The sequence below is a fragment of the Dinoponera quadriceps genome, unplaced genomic scaffold, assembly GCF_001313825.1.
Source record: "Dinoponera quadriceps isolate SergipeBrazil2010 unplaced genomic scaffold, ASM131382v1 scaffold2697, whole genome shotgun sequence".
NCBI classification, from domain to species: domain Eukaryota; kingdom Metazoa; phylum Arthropoda; class Insecta; order Hymenoptera; family Formicidae; genus Dinoponera; species Dinoponera quadriceps.
Window position 1 is genome coordinate 9,510 of NW_014556707.1, and position 21,110 is coordinate 30,619.

The 21,110-nt window shown below is 44.4% G+C and overlaps 2 protein-coding genes across 2 annotated transcripts; one reads left to right on the plus strand and one right to left on the minus strand.

Moving 5' to 3' along the window:
* Positions 1-1,501: 1,501 nt before the first annotated feature.
* On the minus strand, positions 1,502-3,881 carry LOC106748047 (ras-related protein RABG3a-like). The gene is made up of 3 exons (XM_014626233.1): positions 3,742-3,881; positions 1,805-1,888; positions 1,502-1,754 (listed from the first exon to the last, which is right to left on the minus strand). Exons 1-3 carry the CDS (start codon positions 3,879-3,881, stop codon positions 1,502-1,504), a joined length of 477 nt encoding a protein of 158 aa, XP_014481719.1.
* A 12,007-nt stretch (positions 3,882-15,888) lies between these two features.
* On the plus strand, positions 15,889-16,392 carry LOC106748048 (putative uncharacterized protein FLJ37770). The gene has a single exon (XM_014626234.1). It carries the CDS (start codon positions 15,889-15,891, stop codon positions 16,390-16,392), a length of 504 nt encoding a protein of 167 aa, XP_014481720.1.
* Positions 16,393-21,110: the final 4,718 nt, after the last annotated feature.

The following is a 21,110-nucleotide window of genomic DNA, read 5'->3' on the forward strand; positions in this document are numbered from 1 at the left end:
TGGGGATGGGATCCGGAGCAGCTTCTGATCTTCCGATCTCGGCTGACTCCGGCGGAGTCTGGTCCCGATGTCACGGCGGAGCGGTCTTTTATGCCGCGACAACGCCGTTTTTCCGACACATGCTTGACAACAACAATAAACGTTGTTGTCTCCGTGAGCACGTGTCGGTCGCGTGCTTTGCGCGTGCGAAGTTTATGTGGCGCAATGCGCCGTTTGACGGCCGACGGATGGTCGGTCGGCCGTGGTGTCTGCATGGGGGAAACGCATCGTTACACACTCAAAATCGCACCGTCCGTCGTCGCTCCGCGGATCGACACGACGTAAATAGACGGGGGAGCGTTTTTTCGGAAAATGAGATTTCGAATGGAATTCCGCGTCGGCGGAAAAAAATTGCAGCCACAGAAAATGGAATGTCCTTTTTAATCGGATTGCCGAACGGCAAAATATGGTGCACGCGCTCGCGAGATTTCATTACCCATTCGACATTTTCATATTTTCGAAAATTGCGAGACTCTCAATTGGATTTCGTTCCGGCGGACAAGATTAGCGCCCGGACCGCTTTTATCGCTTGACGGTGAGTTGTCGGAAACCGTTCTGGATAGTGACTCTCGTTGTCTTGCCGCGATATTTCAACGGCGGGTATTTTTCCCAGTTCCGCGCGCGCGTCGCTAACCATAACGACCGCCGATTTTCCCCGGGAAAAGGAAGCGCGTTTCGACAACTCGGCAGCGGAAGCGTCCTCCGCTGGGATACGAACGGTGCGAGAGTCGCGTTTCACTGGCGTTCTTCCAGCACGACGCGTTTCTCATTGTAAAAGAGTCTCGTCTCGCTTCTCCACGGTTCCCGGAGCTACCGAAGTATCATCCCGAAACGAAATTTAGATTCCATATTAAACCTTTAATTCTGCACAATATAACACATACGGGAAAGAAACTGGTTTAAATCAATGATAGATATTCTCATGTATAAGCAAGAATATTATGATATTCTTAAAAGATTTTCAGTTTTGAACGTTACTTCGGACTTTGCCGTAAATTAGCACTTCGATATATTAGATCGTTCTTAGCGTTTCACGCAACACGAAATTTCCATAAATAAACGCGAGCGCGAAGCCTGACAATGCAACCCTACAGCTATATTTCCAAATTCAGATTGCAGATAATTTATGAGAAAGGTGAAGGTGTATAAGACGTGAAAATATAGTAATATTGGAGAGGTAAAATTAAACGTTGAAGAAGGGGAAGAGAAGGAATAAAAGTGGAAGTCGAACACACATAATTTACCTGTTTGATAAACAATTTGTTTGATTTATTTCACAAAAAATTTTAATTTATTTCACAGACAAATAATGGCTCTGAAAAGTGTTCCATTTAAGGATTTTCCTCTTCGCCTATCCATCTCTTCGCCATAGTTTTTGAGATGCGAACCCCATTACATTATTCTCAAGTGAACATCAGCATTCCTAATGATGCAACTGGGAGTTTCATTTGACTGTCTTGATTCAGCTGGTCGACGCTCGTACATGGCCATCCCTACCGCAAATATTCGGTCGATGTTTGTTCTCTTTGGTCGATGTTTCCAAGTGCCAAAGATTATTTTCCCGGCACCAATCATCTGTTTCTTTTCTTGAAATTAATCTGTCGCTCTCGGAGATGTCCTGCTTGTTGCCAACGACGATAAAGGGGAACGTATCAGCATTTGTAATGTCCGCTTTTTTCTTAAATTTGCGTATCCAGTACTCCAAGTTTTGGAAACTGTTCCGATCATCTATTGCGTTAGAAAACATATATCGCTGTCCTGATACTCGGACGGTGATACTACAAATTCCTCAACGGCGACGGTGTCAAACAGGTTCAATTTGTACAACTTATTGTTGATGTGTATAGACCTGCGCATAAAATTAATTCCTTCGCTTACAGGCTCATTTTTGCACGTATCCCACATGAATTTCCTTGCAATGGATATCTTTCCAACGTATGCATCGTCGAGAATTAATACTTTTATCTGCGCACGCTCGTTGAAATTTGGGAGATTATTGATTGCGGACATCTTCGACGTACTGTTTCGAACTGGTGTTTCGCACTTAACGACCTGGAACTCTCCTGTTTTCGTCGCAAGACCCTTATACCAAGTGTAGGAGTATGAAACCGGAATTTTTTTGTAAAAATTACACGTTTGTTGTTTGAAAATAATAAAAAATATTTTATTCAAGATAATGTCCATTGCTATTTATACATTTTTCCCACCTCTCCGGCAGTTTATGAATGCCACGCTAAAAAAATTTCTTCTTTTGAAGCGAACCAGCTATCGAGCCATTTTAGTACATTTTCATACGAATTGAAGCGTTGTTCAGCGAGAGCGTATCCCATTGATGCGAATAGATGATAATCGGACGGAGCCAAGTCTAGAGAATAAGCCGCACGCGTTAGTATTTCCCAACTGAAGGCCTCGATCGTTTCCCTGACCCGTTTTGCTGTGTGTGATGGGGCAGTATCATGGAGCAAAATGACTTTGTGTTGCCTTTTTCCATATTACGGTCGTTTTTTACATAATGCTCGATTTAAATCGATCATTTGCTGTTGGTAGCGATCAGTGTTAACGGTTTCACCAGATTTTAGCAGCTCATAATAGATTACACCCTTCTGATCCCACCAAACACAGAGCATTGTTTTCTTTCCAAAGCGATTACAGTGGATGTCGATGGTTCGCCTGGATTCACTCATGATTTCTGACGCTTAGGATTCTCAAAATATATCCATTTTTTATCACCTGTCATGATACGATGGACTTTCTTTTGTATCTGTCGAGCAGCATTTCACAAGTGGTTTTTCGATTTTCTTGCTGTCTTTCATTCAGTTCATGCGGAACCCATTTTCCCATTTTCTGAATCTTTCCCATGGCTTTCAAACAAATTGAGACAGCTTTCTGGGTCACATTCAATTCATCTGCGAGTTCTTGTTGAGTTTGAGTATCATCTTCATCCAATAAGGCTTGCAATTCGTTGTCTGCGAACTTTTTCGGTGGTTTCCCACGCTCTTCGTTTCTCACTTCAAAATCACCACTTTTGGATTTTTTGAACCACTCGAAACACTGTGTTTTACCAAAAGCATGTTCAAGCTTCCACAAGCATTCGATGCGATTCTGCAGCAGTTTTCTTCAAATGATAACAAGAAACGAATGCTGTCCGCAAATCGTAGCTTGTAGGCACAAAACTCGACATGTTTAAAGTTATAGAAAAATATACCGGTGTATGGAACTTGGGTTGTTGTGTGTTGAAAATCTTCGTCAGCTGTTAGAGGGAGATGATGGCGCTGCAGAAGCGGTCTTACGGTCCCTAAACTGATGGCTAGCACCATCTATAGGGAAATTCCGGTTTCATACTTCTACACCTGGTATAGACTAGAATAAAATTGGTAAGGATGAACTTTTGGGCTGTGATAGGTCGTAACTTAATTTCTTGACCAATGAGATGCAAGGTCACTCTCTATTGTGCACGACACTAAACCGAAGAAAAAAAGCTTTCCGTATTTTTCAGTCAAACAGAACAATCGGAACTTTCTCTTTTTTTTTACGCTTGTTGCGTGACGTCGGGTCGACACGAGTAGTGTGAGGGTGCCCGTCACAGCGTGGTAGATCGGAAGGCGATGGTGATACTTAATAACAATAAATTATCTCTCTTTTAAAAATGAACTTGTCTTTATTATGTTTTCCGCCTGATATAATATTTCTAGTATGACCGACAGCGTGTCAGTCCCCGAGAGCTGAGAGCCTAGAGTCGCCCGTCGCCTCGGTTTCACGTCCATTTTATCCTCTTCCAATGTCTCAACCAAAGGTGGGTAGTCTTGATGTGTCAGCGTCACTTGGGTGTGGACGTTGACCATTTTGATTTCGGTATTTCATTCACCAGAATGAAGAGTTGCGCAAAGTGACGTTTCGTAATTTGAGGTTGTGCTTTGTTTATGGCCATCGACATGTTTCATCGTTATACTTACAACACGCTGTTTCGGAAAAAACGAAAAGATAGGAAAAACAGGTAGAACGAATTTTTACCCATAGCTCGACGCGCGCCGGCCGTCGCGAAATCCAAAATGAAGGGAGTCATCGTGCAAAAAATACTTTCATCCGACGAAGCACCGCCGCCACCCTCGCGCTGACGATGACAGTGATCGTTGTATTCGCGCGGCGAATGTTTGATGTTAATCGAACGTCACACACGAATAGACCAAACGTTCGATAGTTTCGTTCGGATTGTCGCAACGCACGCAAGCGCAGTAAGTCTCCGACGGTCTCCGTTATCACGGCTCGAGTAACCCGGCGCTCGACATCGTGCAAGTTCGCACTGATCCAAATTTGCAACGCGTCGTGTATTGCTCTACCGAGAGTGAGCACGTCGCGTCGCAGACAATCTTCGCTGCTCGCGCTATTCGCTGATGATAACGCGAACGCTCACAGAATTCCACGTAGGCAACGCGTGGTCCACGGCGTAAGAAACGGCGGTCATAGCGATCGTAGCAGTCGTTCTAGATTCTAAGTTTCGTTCGCGAGCCGCGACGTCACCGAGATACGTACCGGCGCGAATCACGGCTTTTTCATCGGCACATTCGTCGCCTTCAAATCACATTCCTCCTCCTTCTTCTTTGCCGCGAAGCATCATCAATGGGTTCTTCGTCGCGTTGTCGATGCCGATCGTACGATACTAATAATTCGTACAAATGCTTTATTTCAACGTCGGATAAACGTTGAATTCAAATTAACAAATCGTCTTCCTGAAAACAGTTGCGTGGCTGCACAGCCACCGCCGCCGCCGCGTCGTCGTTCCCAGTCATCACAGCAGTCGCGAAACGATGGTTCCTGAGAAAACATCGAATCGAACATTTCTGTTTCTGTCGGCCAAACCTCTCTCTCTCGATTCACCGTCGTCGTCACTGTCATCCATATCTTTGCGAGAGTCCCGCCATATATCTTTGTTGCCGTCGCCATTTGCTCCCCACCATTCGTCAATCGTATTCATTGAGCCAACGAAGAAATGGTCGGCCGCGACCATATTGTGCTCTCCAACCTGGGGTAAAAGACTCGATCGTCATGCAATCTCACCGAATCCAAGCGCAGACAAGCTTGATGCAGCGCTATCATAAGCAATAGCCGCGCATAAACAACAAGAGTGTAAATAAATAGCGTGGTCTAAAGATGTACGGTACGAGCGCCGATCGCATGACGGAGTCAATGAACAATCTCGAATCTATTCCACGGCGTAATATCTCGCTTATGTGTTCGGGAATGCGAATCTCTGGAATGCGCAGAAACGCTTCCAGAGTTAGAAACGGCTTACGACGAAATATTCGTTGATGCACAGCGCGCGACAATGGGTGAATCTTTGATCGCCGCTGAATTTCTCCGGTAGTTCCAAAGCGTAGAAAAAGCTTCACACGTGACATAAGAACCACAAGCGTTCGCTAGTGCGACGTAATCGTTCCACCGTGGCGTCACCACCGTCGGCCGCTGCTATTGTCGCCGCGCGTTGCGTGACTTCATCGCGATCGCCGACAGCGTCGAATTTGAGCACTTGTTGCAATTGAACGAACGCCTCAGATATCGAATTTGTATCTTCCTCGTCATCCAGAATATTCGACAGCGGCAGCGGTGTGTCGTACCTGTGGAACGCTTTTTCCAACAAAGAGTAACATCTGTTCACGTATTCTACGAAACGACCCAACAGACCGTGGGCGAAATCATTGCCGAAGCATACAGACAACCACAATAAAAACACCCAGCATCGACGCTGTCGTTGTTCTAGTGGTAGACCAAATAACGACGATCTCGCGACGAGGATTGTTTCGAGAGAACATATACGAATACATCGTTATCTTGCGCCATTGCCAAACGACCCACGTTATGAATTCGCTGAACCAGTTCAACGCTTTTATCTGCTCTTCGCCCTCGTTGTAATCGAACTTCACGACACCCATGGTGTTTATCATTCTTCGCGAATCATCGTTGCCGCCACCGCCGCAACGGATTACACGCACCAGCGGATACGATTCACGCGATGATTCGTCTTCGCAACAGGTACAGTCGGCATTGTGCTTGACGAGAGCGAATTCTCTCGAAATAATGACTCGACGAACAAAATGGACCACTTGCGATATCTTCATGCACGTCTGTTATTGATCGTTACTACCGACTCTACGTTACGACCATCTTCCCCGTTGCACAAACTCATCAATCGGTGTATGGCCGACCGCGCGTCCATCATCCGTTGTATATGAGTTTGCCGCGAAGTGATCGGTTGTCCAAAGTGTAACAGAGAGCCAGCGTCGGATTCCTTCGAAGAAAACGCACCGTTTTCGTAGCCGCGAGATTGCAACAAAACACGCGCGCAAATTCATTTTCGTTGGTACAGTTTCGCACAGTCCGAACAACAATTGAAGTAACCTTAATGCACGCCACGTACGAACAGGACAGTCGACTATCGGATCTATGACCGAAAACACCGGATCTATCACCACGTCGGCAAATTTGTCCCGCAGTGATCCGAACCCAAATATTCCCATTTTAATCTCGTTCTTTCGGCAATCCCGCTCATTTAAATTGATTTTCTATTAGTCTTTGGTGGTCTTGGTCTCAAATTTGTGATTGACAGTTGTGATTAACATAAACTTACAGAACTTTTGTAAAATCCTAATAAATACGCATACATATATTATACATTATGTTCATGGTTCAAATGAATGCACGTCGCCGCGTCGTCGTTTCGAAATGTGCAAGTATTGGTATTATTCATCATACGCCCGACGTTTTGCGTCGTTCGAATAATGGCCCAAAACTCGGTATGGTTGTCATCGAACGACGGTGACGACGAAGGTGACAACCACAGCGGTCTCGCTGTCACGGACGACGGTGGTACCGTTATCGCGCGACAAAATCATTACATGGCCGCCGCTGGTTTCTCCAATATCGTTGGGATTTCCGTAAATTTTTGGCTCCGTATTGATATTGCGATTGAAATTTCCGCTGTATCTCATGTCATACGGAAGTTCAGAAATAACTTCTTGTCTATTCAATCGTTCTTGTCGTTGATTTAATTGATGTCTCAACTCCGCGCGTCGATTTGCATCACCATCAATTCCGTTCATCGTTTGGAGCCATCTGTGTGATTTGAGTTCAAAAAACCGAGATATATAGAGTGCTGTCGATCTTGATTAACTCCACCTTTTTTCCTCAAATGGAATTCAACGAAAGCAGTGACGATGACGATAGTATTATCACAGAACATCACAACGTCGAGACGAGATCAAATAATTATGACATCTTAACAAACAACAATAATACTTGGAATTCATTAACCCTTTTAGTGCCTAGCAAAAATATCGTACCTATGCGAAAAATATCGAGCCAATTTGACGAATTTGCTAAGGTTTGGGAAGAAGCTCATAAAATACAAACTAAAAATGATATTTACAAAATTCAAAAAGCAGCATATTATTAAATAAAGAAAAAATAAAGTAATGCCAATTGTATTTCAATATTTGTCGAAAATCATAGGAATAACATCAATATAAAACATGATGAAAAACATAGAGACAAGTTTCTCTTCTATAAACAATATTTGCACATAAAAATAATCATCGTTTGATCACAGTTTTATGTAGATCACATAGTACGAAGTATAAGTATTACATTTTCAATCATTTTTAATAAAATAACTAATATCGGACCTGAGAACGAAACTGTCCCATGTCGAGTTTCTACCTTATCGCTCCAGCGTATACAGAGCCTCGGCACCAACCAGCATAGAATATAACAAAAAGTTAAACCCAAAAACAATTTTTTTAATTTTTTTGCAATGAAATTTTTTTAATTCTTTTGCAATGAATTAGACCGTTTATAACGTTTTATAAATTTATTTTGAGATAGAGCTTTCTTGCAATGCAAATAGTAAAACGCCCTCGGATACGCGACGATATATCGTCGTTGGCACTTTTTGCAAGTGTTGCAAACGACGATATATCGTCGTTCGGCACTATTACATGGGCTGAAAAGTCTCGGGTTTTTTAATGAAAACAAGCATTTTTTGGGCAAAGTTATATTTATTCCTCAACATAGTTGTCTTCGAGTGCGATACAATTGGTATAGCGATTTTCCAACATTTCTGTGCCCTTTCTGTAGTACGAAATGTCCAAGCCTTCGAAATACGCCTCGGTTTCCGCGATGACTTCTTCATACTACGAGGGCGGTTCAATAAGTACCCGAGTTAGACGACAGAGGGCGTTCCTGAGGGAAGTTGGTGTTATCATGGTGTGCTGTCATCTATCAAACGACGGCAAAACAAATTGCAGACTGATTGATAGATTAGTTTGGATTTGGCAGCCATTCGAGTAAAACGTGTTTCGTGATTTTTGTTAAGATGGAAAAAGAGCAGTATCGTTCGGTAATTCGCTTTTTGATTTTGGATGGGAAAAAATGCGAGGAGATAAAAGCAAAGTTGGATGCTGTTTATGGGGACACTTCGCCATCTATGACCACAGTTAGATATTGGTTCAACGAATTTAAACGTAGGCGAACATCCGTTTTTGATGAGGAGCGACCAGGACGCCCGGCAGACGTGGTTACCGAGGAAAACATTCAAAAAGTCCACGACATGATTCTCGCTGATCGACAAACGAAAGTGCGCGAAGTAGCAAAGGCCGTAGGTGTGTCGACCGGAACGGCAATTAATATTTTACATGATAAGTTGGCGATGAAAAAATTGTCGGCCCGATGGGTGCCGCGATTGCTCACGGTGGACAACAAGCGGATGCGGCCAAACTGCATGAATTGCGTTATCAATTGCTGCCAAATCCCCCGTATTCACCCGATCTAACTCCCTGCGACTTTTTCTTGTTCCCTAACATGAAGAAATGGCTCGCGGGAAAAAAATTTAGCTCAAACGAGGAAGTCATCGCCGAGACAGAGGCGTATTTTGGAGAGTTCGACAATCCTATTTTTTGGAGGGGTTAAAGAAATGGCAGGAACGTTGGGAGAAGTGTATCTTTCTAAAAGGGGACTATGTTGAAAAATAAAAAAAAATTTTTGGGAAAAATGGTGTCTTCATTTCTAACATGGGTACTTATTGAACCGCCTTCGTATGTGAGTCTCTTTCCCTGGAGCTACCGCTTGAGGTTTGGGAACAAATAATAATCGCTGGGGGCCAAATCTGGCGAATACGGCGGGTGAGCAACCAATTCGTATCGTAATTGGTCCAATTTGGCCATCGCTTTCAAGGACATGTGTGATGATGCGTTATCGTGATGGTACAGAACTGTTTTCTTCGCCATATGGGGCCGTTNTCCTATTTTTTGGAGGGGTTAAAGAAATGGCAGGAACGTTGGGAGAAGTGTATCTTTCTAAAAGGGGACTATGTTGAAAAATAAAAAAAAATTTTTGGGAAAAATGGTGTCTTCATTTCTAACATGGGTACTTATTGAACCGCCTTCGTATGTGAGTCTCTTTCCCTGGAGCTACCGCTTGAGGTTTGGGAACAAATAATAATCGCTGGGGGCCAAATCTGGCGAATACGGCGGGTGAGCAACCAATTCGTATCGTAATTGGTCCAATTTGGCCATCGCTTTCAAGGACATGTGTGATGATGCGTTATCGTGATGGTACAGAACTGTTTTCTTCGCCATATGGGGCCGTTTTTTCTTTATTCCGTCGTTCAGTTTGTCCAATAACGCTGCATAATACTCTCCCGTAACTGTTCTTCCCTTCTGCAAGTAATCGATGAAGATTATGCCATGCGCATCTCACAAAACGGAGGCTAAAACCTTCCCGGCAGAGCGTTGGTCTTTTGGCCGCTTTGGTCGGCTTTCGTGGCTTTTCAGCCACTCTGCAAACTGCCTATTGGACTCAGGCGTATGGTAATGGATCCACGTTTCATCCATTGTCACAAAACGTCGAAAAAAGTCCGCTCGATTACGCTGCAACAACGCCAAACCGGCCGTTGAATCATCAACGCGCTGCTGTTTTTGGTCGACGACCAGCAAACGCGGCACCCATCGTGCAGATAGCTCTTTCATATTCAAAACATCGCGCAAAATGTATCCCACCCGTTCTTTTGAGATACCAACGGCCTCAGCTAACTCGCGCAACTTCACTTTACGATCACTCAAAACGATTCGATGCACTTGCTTTACGATTTCCGCATTCGTAGCCTCTTTTGGTCTTCCAGAGCGAGGTGCGTCTTCGGTGCTTGTACGACCCATTTTAAATTCACTAAACCATCGATAAACTGTTGTTCTCGAAGGAGCAGATATGGGATAACATTTCTTCAACCATTTCACTGAATGTTCAGGGGTTTTTCCCATCAAAAAACAATGTTTGATCAATATGCGATATTCCTGTTTTTCCATTTTTTAACGAAGCGACATTTAAACGACTGTAGCTTGTAAACGAATGAACGAAATGTCATGAAACTTCACACATAAACTAGTGACAGATGAACCTCTGGAAATAAATCATGTTCATTTTCTAGTGGCGCCACCTACTGAAAAATCCCCGGACTTTTCAGCCCATGTAGTAAAAGGGTTAAGATCAAACATAAGTACTCATCATATTATCCGTTTGATGCTGCTCAATAAAACGGAAATCATAATTGCAGGCACTTGGAAAAAAATTGAAAACAGAAAGATACGTGCGAAGCTTTCTGAGTGAATCCACCGGTATTTATTATAGAAGGGCTTGCACAGAAAGATGATTGTTATTTTCTTTGGTTTATGGTACAAACAGATATCCACGTTATGATGAAGAATTGGTTCACTTGTCCTTGTACGAGGGCAGTCCGATAAGTATTTAGCCTACAAAAGAAAAACGAAAATTTTGGAAAAGTGGCGATTTATTTCTCAACATAGTCTCCTTTTAGCTCGATACACTTGACCCAGCGATGCTCCAACTTCTTTAACCCATCTGAAAAATACGTTTTCTCGAAGTCTGCAAAGTAGGCCTCCGTGGCGGCGATGACCTCCTCATTCGGCCAAATTGGTCGAATTGGACTACGAACTGCTGCCCCATCCACCGTATTCTCCAGATTTGGCCCCGTGCGACTTTTTTTGTTTCCAAGCTTGAAAAAGTCACTTGCCGGGCAGAAATTTGAGTCAAGTGTATCGAGCTAAAAGGAGACTATGTTGAGAAATAAATCGCCACTTTTCCAAAATTTTCGTTTTTCTTTTGTAGGCTAAGTACTTATCGGACTGCCCTCGTACATCAAACCTTTGCAACGTTTTGTGCGTATATTACATCCGGATCGATATTGCACATAGAGAACATTTTCGACTCAAGACGATCAGAGCAATCTGAACGTACTATTGAGAACGACGCACGGCCGTTCTTCCATATCAGGTCCGGGATAACACGTACTATGTGATAAAAAATTACCAATTAATCCAATATCGATAAATAAACCTCTTGATTGTACGTAACCATGCGAATTAATAGCTGTTGACTCTATGATCGTGACAGAGATTCCACAATTCGTTATAACTCGAAATTGTTACGTAAAAAATTGTTGCTGGCACGCATGGCCTGTTCACGAAGCAATATAGCAAGTAATATCTAAAACAGCAATAGATAATGTGTACAATTGTGAATTTTATGTTAAGTTCGCGTAAAATTGACAGAAATAATAACCTATAATGGTGTATTAGGTGTATTTTCACCAAAGGTATGATTATTGACAATTTATAACTATGCAAATATTTTTAATAATTATTATTCACTTTCGTACACAAGGACATTATTACGATACAACGAACATTGCATGATGTTATATTTTTTAACTCAAAAACAAATCAGTATACATGACGCCTAAAGATTCAACCGCCGTTCAAAATATCGTTAATATTTTTATGCATCTGCTCAGCCGCGCGTGACTCGAGCGGCGGCGTTTCGCGATCGAGGCCTGGTGCCGTCGAGCTGCCGCGACGCGCGGCCCTTCTTATTCTTCGCTCGTTCCGGAATTTATATTGCGATCACGTGCTGTCGCTTCTGATGTCAAAGCAATGATAAATGAATGCGGGCATGCGTCGTTCGCGATGGGACGGCGCGCGCAAAGCACTTGTGGAAACAAATTTATGTACATGCCACGCCTTTTTTCGTTGTAAAAAAACTATAATTTTTCCGACGATACGACGTTCGTTCTTTTCTCTTTCTTTCCACCGCCGTTTCCTCTCCAACGTTCCCAGCCCGCCACATCCGGTCGTCGTTGCGCAGAAACCGGTGTTGCGTTATCGGATGTTTCGAATGAGTAATCGAGCAATTGTCATCGCGAGCCATGAGAACGATAACTGCCTGCCGCGCCTTCCTCGCTCGCGTTGTTTCCTTTTCTCCGTTCGATGTATCAACGATGAATTTTCACGCACATCCAAAGAGGAGCTCGACAAACCGGACAAATGGATAGTTTCTTAGAACAAGGCACGCAGGAATTCAAATAACGACACTGCAAATAAAGAACGCTAGAAGCTCGCGTTAAACAAACGACGCAACGTTCGCGGTCCTCGGTGTTGTCCGCATCGACGTCGAAGCTATTGTCGACTGCGGCGGTTTCTCCTCCTCCGTCGCCGTCGCTTCTTCCACTGCTGCCGTTGTCGTTGTAGAATCTCAACACCGTCAAATTATCGTTCGCGCGCTGCAATTCGCTCACTCATTCTCGAACTCGTTCTCGAACGCAAGTGTGTTCCGAATCCGAACTAACGAATCTCGCCGTCTCAATGTCGGCATTGATTCGATCCAGTAATCTTTTATTCGCTCGCAATGACTTTCTTGGTGCGTTCGATCACATCGCCGCAGGACTTGGCGAAAGCTTTCAAAGTATCAGCGTCACGTTTTGCGCCCGCCGTACAATCGTCAAGGAAGGTGCGAGAAACTCGAAGTCTATCTCGACACGGTTTGATAATTCTCGTGACGGGCTCGTAAGACGCAAACGAAGATGAATTGAGGACGCTCGTGCAGCTGTACTCGTAGTAAAAGAAATTCGGACAATCCATGCGCCAAAATCAATGCTCTGTGCGCGGTGCGATGATTATCTCGAAGGAAGCAACCGTTTCTGGTGACGGTGGCGGTTGCTCGGATCACTTGTCGTCACGACGTTTTCGCCAACGGCCCAACACGAGTCCGCACTCGTGACACACCACGATGTCGGAATAACCGATGAAGAAGAAACCAGCAGCCGCCATGTTATGATTCTGTAGCACGATAACGGTACCACCGTCGCCCGTGACAGCGAGACCACTATGGATGTCACCTCCGCCACCACTATTGTTCGATGACAACCATACCGAGTTTTTGGGCCATCATTCGAACGACGCGAAACGTCGGGCGTAGGATGAATAATACGAATACTTGCACATTTCGAAACGACGACGCGGCGGCGTAAGTTCATTCAAACCACCCTGCGCTTCAGAAAAATAATTTCATCTCGTTCCGATGGCGTTCTCACGGAGCGTTCGCCGTTGTTCGAGCACGGTCGCGCTCGACGTCTGCACAAGATGGTCCGCAAGAACGAGCGTTTGTTTAAAATAAACAAAGAATTACGTTCGAACGTTAATTACGTTGCGCGTAATGTAGTGCGCTCAATTTCGGTAGACCCCATTTTGTGCTACGTCCCGCGCATCGATTAACGACCCATTTAATTTTCCCCTCCTTCGTCATCACGACGCACGCGCGCGAAATGTGCAAACACCCTCCCCCCGATAACGTTGTTGTTTCCACGGAACGCGTCTCGCGTGCAACGAGCCTACCGGAATTGCCGCCGTGCCCCGACGCTTCGGCCAATCTTCGCGCTGCTTCCACCCGCTGTACGCTGTGAGGAATATATAATCCGCTCTTTCCACCGATAAGATCCTCGTGGAATGGGATCCTTGGCGGCAGAGGATCCGGGTGGATTCTACCTCTGACTCGCTAGGAATCTTGTCAAGCACCAAATACGATATTATTCGGATTACGAGCAAAAAGTTCGCCGCGGACCGAATCGTTTGCGCAGATGCAACATGTCCATAAAACAGAAGGTAAATTTGAAATTAAGGTTCTCTTTATCCAAAATTAATTTGTGTCGTTTTTCTTACAAAAACTTTTCATCGTCGACATGGAAGCGAGCGATTTCTGTCAAGATGTGAAAAAATTTAACGTTGTGTTGAAGAGATTGCAAAAACACATTGATAGATTTCGATTGTTTCGAGAAAAATGTCTCAGCGGATACGATTGTTTCGAGAAAAAAATCTCAGCGATCCGATACGACAAGCAGAATGATCGACACGATGCTTCACGATTACGTCAAATGTCACCACCCTCCTGTGAATTTGTGATGTGAAATTCCAAATGTGAACAGCGAACAATCACGATTCGCTCACTCGATTTGTTCAAGGCGAACGAATTGACTACTCCCGGATGGGATTGCGCCCGGTATCTTTCTCGTCATTTCGAAAATTTCGCCAGTGCCGAAAGAATCGACGAAAATGAACACGTTCGCTTGGCCACGTCACATATGAACGAAAAAATTTGGAATTGGTTACCGTTTAGCGACGTGAAACTCATTCTCGATATCGTCGTTCAAAAAGCATGCGTGCCACCGTTGCAATTTGTGAACAGCGGTTGCGACCTACGATCGACGTGTTGAAAAAGACGCGCGCTCGAATAAATTACCATTAACTCTGTAAAGCACAATAATTTGCTTTGGGACTCCATTCACATTATATTTTTCTTCTGAATAGAAAACTCCAAGAAAAAATTGGTCCATGAACTTCACAAGACTTTGTATGGTTCGAATCAATGTTCTCGACTGCTGTCAAACACAAAGTGTGGTGTCTATCGGTACTGTCCTCTATATTTCTTCGTCGCGATAGGATCTAGAAACACTTTAAAGAAAACAATTTGCAGTTGCGAAGAGAAAATATTCTTACATTTTTTTTGTTCACATTCAACACGAATTGCGATACAACGGCGATTGCTCCGTGCAATGCCCGTATTTCTTTCTACGTTTCCGATTACAAGTAAAAATTCATTATTGTGACCGACGTTTTTTTCTTGCATTTGATTTGTAACAAATGTTATTGTTAATATTTAGGATTATACATTTTTGAATATTTTTTTATTTTTTTGTTTACACTACTAATATCACGCGGCGGCGGCGTTTTTTCCGACATGCTGATTTGGAGCGAGTTCGCAGCGAATGCTGCGAGCGTCGCGAAAATGAGCGAGAGCGCGTTTCCTCTTCTTTCGCCGTTCCTCTATTGTCGATATCGATCGTCAGTGATTTCGATCTACGAGGAGCTGCGACATTTTCGTGAGGTATCAACATGAGTGGAATTTCTCTACTGCAATCTTCATGAAACTTTACCGCTTTTGTCAAAGACATTCTGATCTCGATATCGTAATTTTTTTTATTACGATCAATTACACATTTGTGCGCTCAAGGTGAGACGAGTCTGTCTTCGACGATCACGTCAGCGTATCCTTCGTGTCTATATTTTGTCGCCGTTGGTACGGACACACGTTCATTTCTCCTCTTGATTAACGTCCTAGAACGTTTCTCGGATAGGACATAATTCCTTATTCTCCTGTTGCGTGCGAAGGACTTTTCGGTAGATATAATGCCGCAAGAGTTTCGAAAGCAAATGACAATATTCCGAGCGATCTCGTTATACAGGGTTTGTCCGGAAAGTAATGTCAGTGATTTTTTTTTACGCGACTGACCGTCAGAGCGCTCTCGGATAAATTGAGAATTGTAGATGGAGAAGTCAGCTAACGAATGTTGAGTCACTCAGTTTTCTCCCGCCAGCCGCATAATAAGGACATGCTTTTCAGTGGAAGTCGTTTTGTGACCTCGTGCAAGTAAAAATGCAGCGCTCGTTAGAACAAAGGATGGCGATCAAGTTTTGCGTTAAACTTGGCAAGACCGCGGCGGAAACTCTTCCAATGATCAAGACAGCTTTTAAAGAAAATGTCCTGCCGGATCAGCAAGTGTTCCGGTGGCACAAGGTTTTTTTGGAAGGCCGGGAAGAGGTCGACGACGAAACCCGCGCCGGACGGCCATCGACGAGCACCACGGACGACAATGTGACGCGAGTGAAAGAACTTTTGAACACAGACCGACGATTAAATGTCCGTTTACTGTCACAGTTATTAGACATTCCGAAAACTATTGTTCATGAGATCATTAGGAACAATTTGAACATGCGGAAGATGTGCGCAAAGATGGTCCCAAAAGTGTTCACCGATGAACAAAAATTGCGCCGCGTTAAAACGTGCCGAGAAAATTTGGATATGTGCGAAAGTGATCCCGAGTTTTTGAACAACGTCATTACTGATGACGAATCTTGGGTATTTGAGTACAACCCGGAGACGAAAAGACAATCATCAGAGTAGCACACGTCGTCGTCCCTTCGCCACAAGAAAGCCGGAATGAACAGATCCAAAATCAAGATGATGCTCGTTGTGTTTTTTGATATCAAAATACTGGTCCATCCCGAGTTTGTACCACCTGGTACAACTGTGAACGCTAAATTTTACGTCGGAGTGCTGAAGAGACTGAAACGCAGGGTTCAACGCGTCCAGCCGGACATCGCAAAGAACTGGAAATTGCATCACGGCAACGCGTCGACCATCAGCTTCTTCCTCGTAACTAACTACCTGGCTAAAGCAGAAGTGCCAACGATTCCCCAGCCTCCGTACTGTCCGGACGTCGCTCCCTCCGACTTCTTTCTGTTCCCACGTCTGAAAGGACCCATGAAAGAAAAGCATTTCGAGACCATTGAGGGGATCCAAGCAGCTTGCACTGCAGCTTTAAAGGACATTACGGAGGAGGCCTACCGTGGCGCATTCGATGCCTGGAAAACTTGCTGGAGCCGATGTGTCAACGCAGGAGGAGCCTATTTTGAAGAATTTTGATGTGTTGTAACGAAAAGTTCAATACATTTTTTTTAATCGACTCAATGACATTACTTTCTGGACAGACCCTGTAACTCTCGTGTATGCTCACGCGCGAAACCCTATCCAACGATCGATTGACCAACAAACCATTGGTGTGATATTTGTAATCATCGTTGTGCGAGAGTTTTATCACCTGTTTAATACTATTTTCCGAAAAGATGTGCATGCCCGCATTGTGATACGCCTTACCGAGACTCTGCATGTTCAGAGACAGATATGCGTTTCTTCCGCGATTTTCCAGAATCAAACGCGCATTTACATTAGCCAGAACAAACAATAAAGCGAGCATGTGTCTATAACGCGTACCGAAACGTCTTTCGTCGAACGTACGATCGGAGGCGTGAAAAGCGTGATACAGTACAAATTCGAAACGTACGACAAGCGACGATCGTCGGATTCTCTGTCGCGTGTTGCGAGCTTTATACCACGGTCGATTTGGTGGCGGTGTTTCGCAATAGAAGAGCAGTTTTCACGGAAGTGAGCACCATCTTCGGCATACGACATAATTCGCACAACATATCTCCGAGACGTCGTCATTCGAAAACGAGATACGCGATAACGTCCGTTCGCGTAACGGACAAAATTCTAAGAAATTTTAGAGTTTCTTCGTTCGACGCGACGGCGATATCCGAGACCATGTCCGATTCTCCGTGAACTCTGATCAATTTGCAAGCTATTTTTATAATTTTTCTCTGAGAACAACTGCTATTCAGAGCAATGTGAATCGAACTTTCAACGGTCTCGTTCCTTTTCTCCATCGATCGTAGAACGCTCTCGACCGCTCTGTTACCGGCTCTATCATCCAGGCTACCGACAGATGGAACTACGCAGCTGCTTTCATTGTTGTTATTGTTGTTATGCAGTGCGCTGTGTTTTGCATTCAGATTGCGCTACTGAATATCTTGCATTACGACGGAAATCAATCGCATTATCGCCGCGGTGTTGGTGTATTGACTCTCATCCGGTTCCGTTCTGTCCGATTTGACGACGTCCGTCTCTACGTCAAAACGAAACAAATTCAAATTTTTTCTAGTCATCGCAACCGAGAAGGTCGATTTGTCGTCGTATCGTCGTATGCTCGAAATTGCAATTTTTGGTAACGCGCGTCTGATGTTACGTTCCATCGCTAACGTTCGTCTGCTACTGAAGAGCGGCGGTGGACGACATGCTGTTGAGACGACATCGTCGTTCGACGGACGCTGGTACTTTTTTCGCCGCTTTTCGGTTATCACCGACGATGTCGATCTTTTTTTCCGCCGCTTCTTTCCTGTTGAAACAACCGCGGCTTCTTCCGCGGCGGCGGCGACAAACGGTGGTGAGTCGCCGCGTCTCTTTCGGAATCGAATCGTCAACGCCAATAAAGACAACGACGATGATGAGCAAGTGTCATCGTTTTTCGTGTCGCGACGGCGTCGTTGAATCGTGACATCACCACCGTCCGGTGCGCCGCGGCTGTACACGCAAGAAACAAATGTTTTAAACGGCCATAAATATTTTACATACTCCATGGAACTTTCGAACATGGTTAATTTCGTAGGTACGTATGGATAATTTTCATTTTCTTCATTGACAGTGTGATTTTGTTGTTGATCGTCGTCTACAATTGAGGAGATTGTCGCACCAATGTTATCGTTCCCCCATATGACGAAGACGACATGATGGTGAAAGACGAGCGCTTTTCCTCTTACAGAGGCGAATTCAAACGTTTACGTGCCGCACTGATCGCGCTAGTATCTTTATTGAACTTGGTATGTAAAATACCGCGCTATATCGTTGACGAGTGCGTACGTTTCGTAGAGCTCGTCGGCGTCGACGCCGATATCACCACATGGTTCGATACCATAATGAACAAAAAATTATAGCGCCTCGCGTGCGAACCGTACGACGAGCCGAGAATGGAACACATTATGTTCGGTATGATGTCGTACTTGTCGGAGAATCCTCTCGATCGCATGATTTACATTATGTAGACGACGCAATCTTTGACAATGATTTACAATACGAACAAACGATTTTTCACTCCGACGAATTTAAAATGAATAGGCTACATCGTGGTATTTGCCGAAAATTTATGTTTGTGCAGCGAACGCGGCGACGAACTGACAAACGATCTAACGGCGATAAAAGAATCAATTGACTCTAATCTCGCGATAGGTGCGCTTCTCACTACAGAGTTCGATCGAGTGCATGAAGACAAATTAAACAATCTTGGTACGTTTTACGTCGGTTTGGTAAAAAAATCGTTTCGAATTGTAGCGGATGAGTCTTGCGAATGAAATGCCAATGAAGCGCTAACACATTTCTCCGCCATCGCCGTCGACGCGGCAACGAGACAACGGCGAAAATGAACCGTGACGATCGTCAACTCTTCACTAGACGCAATTATCGTCGACAATGACCCCAAAACGAAAAGAAGAAAGAAGAAAAATTACTAAACAGCAGTTTCAAGTGTATCGATCCCATTCGATCGTTTCTCTCACAACGCGAGGACGCGGGAATATTCATTATATCGCTGATTCGAAAATCGCACAATTCAAACGTCATTCCGCATTTGAAACACACCATATCGCAACCGTCTCTCACGAAACTTTGCTCAACGAGCCTAGCCACTATACAGGGTTCAAATTGATCCGATCATTCCAGGCCTGCGGTTTCACCGATGCCGTAACACACAAAAGTTCGCATGCGACCTGACCAGTGATCGAATTCTTTCAACGGAAGGATCGATCGTTTCGTCGGTAACGTATTTTTGTAAGCGTCGTCGCTTGTCGCGTCAGCCACTTGAGTCGCGTGCTTGCCATCGTCCGCGTGCACAGCGCAGCGATTCGCAATCTTGATAGCGTATTGGCATTTGAGCGACCAACGCAAGTGTTCGACAAACGGTAAATCGTCGGACGACCATTCGCTCAATATCGTCTTGCAGAAAAAACTGCGCGCTGTATCCTTCGAACCGATATGGTAAAATCCGGCGAAAGCTAACGTTTCCATAGAACAGTGACCATAAAACGCTTCAAATCCAACAAAACTTCACATCCGTTCGATTTGTTTGTTCATCTTCCCGTAACAAGTGTTATATGTAATAAAAATATACGCGTAAATAGCGATGGTAGGTATGTATAAAACGAACCTCGCACCGTTTCCGAGTACTAGTTGTAATTGCTCTTACCGCGCCTCTCTCTCTCTCTCTCTCTCTATCTTGCCACCGTTCTCGTCGTCGTCTTCTCGTTCTCTTCTCACTACAACTGCGTCGTCATCGTACCACAGCTCTGCTTGCGCTCATTTTTTCTTTTTATCGCTCTAGAATGAAATAAATCTTCTGGTGGCGATAATGAAGAGACGACAGTATCTAAACGACAGTATCTATACGACTGCACCCGTAAGTAATACAAACGCTCTATTGCTCCGCTGCGCTTTTATATATCTCCAATGACTGAAGATACGATGAATAATTCTCTTGGTAGATGGCGTACCCAGTGGATCGTCCGCCAAGCGCATTCGGGCGAGAACCTAGAAAATTTCCGAGACAAATGGCGCAGAACGGTGCAATGAGATTTTGCTTCGACGACGACGAGAAATTGAAATTGAGTACGATTCGAACTCTGTCCGAACTTATCGAAGTGTTTCGCTTATATTATCGGAATGAATTTCAATGCCAAGCCGTGGATATTGTAGAAACGTTAATTCGTATCGTCGAAAGTTCCAACATCGCAGCATCGACGACATCCGTCATTGAACACAGCCGTCCTCGCCGCAACGATACTTGAATAAATGACATCGGACGCGCGCGGTTCGATCCGTTATATCAAAACAGACGACGAAGCGATGCTTCAACCGGACAAAACACCAAAGATGCTTCTGTCGCGCGAATTTTTATTCGAATTCATATGGAATCACTTGTCTCCGCGAACGCACTTGTTGGATATGTTGTTTTGCGTGTTGCACAATTTGAACGCGTACGATTGTTGCTCTGTCGAGTGTAGAATCCCAAAACACAATCCGGTAAACAGTTTCGCATTTCGCGAAACTCCAACAAACAGACAACTCGCCACGTGCGATCTGACGATTGTTCTGTTCGACAGGGTTCGCGTTCTTCTGGAAAAAAACTATCGCAAGAACGATGATAATAACGACTCTGCGATCGATCATGTAGAATT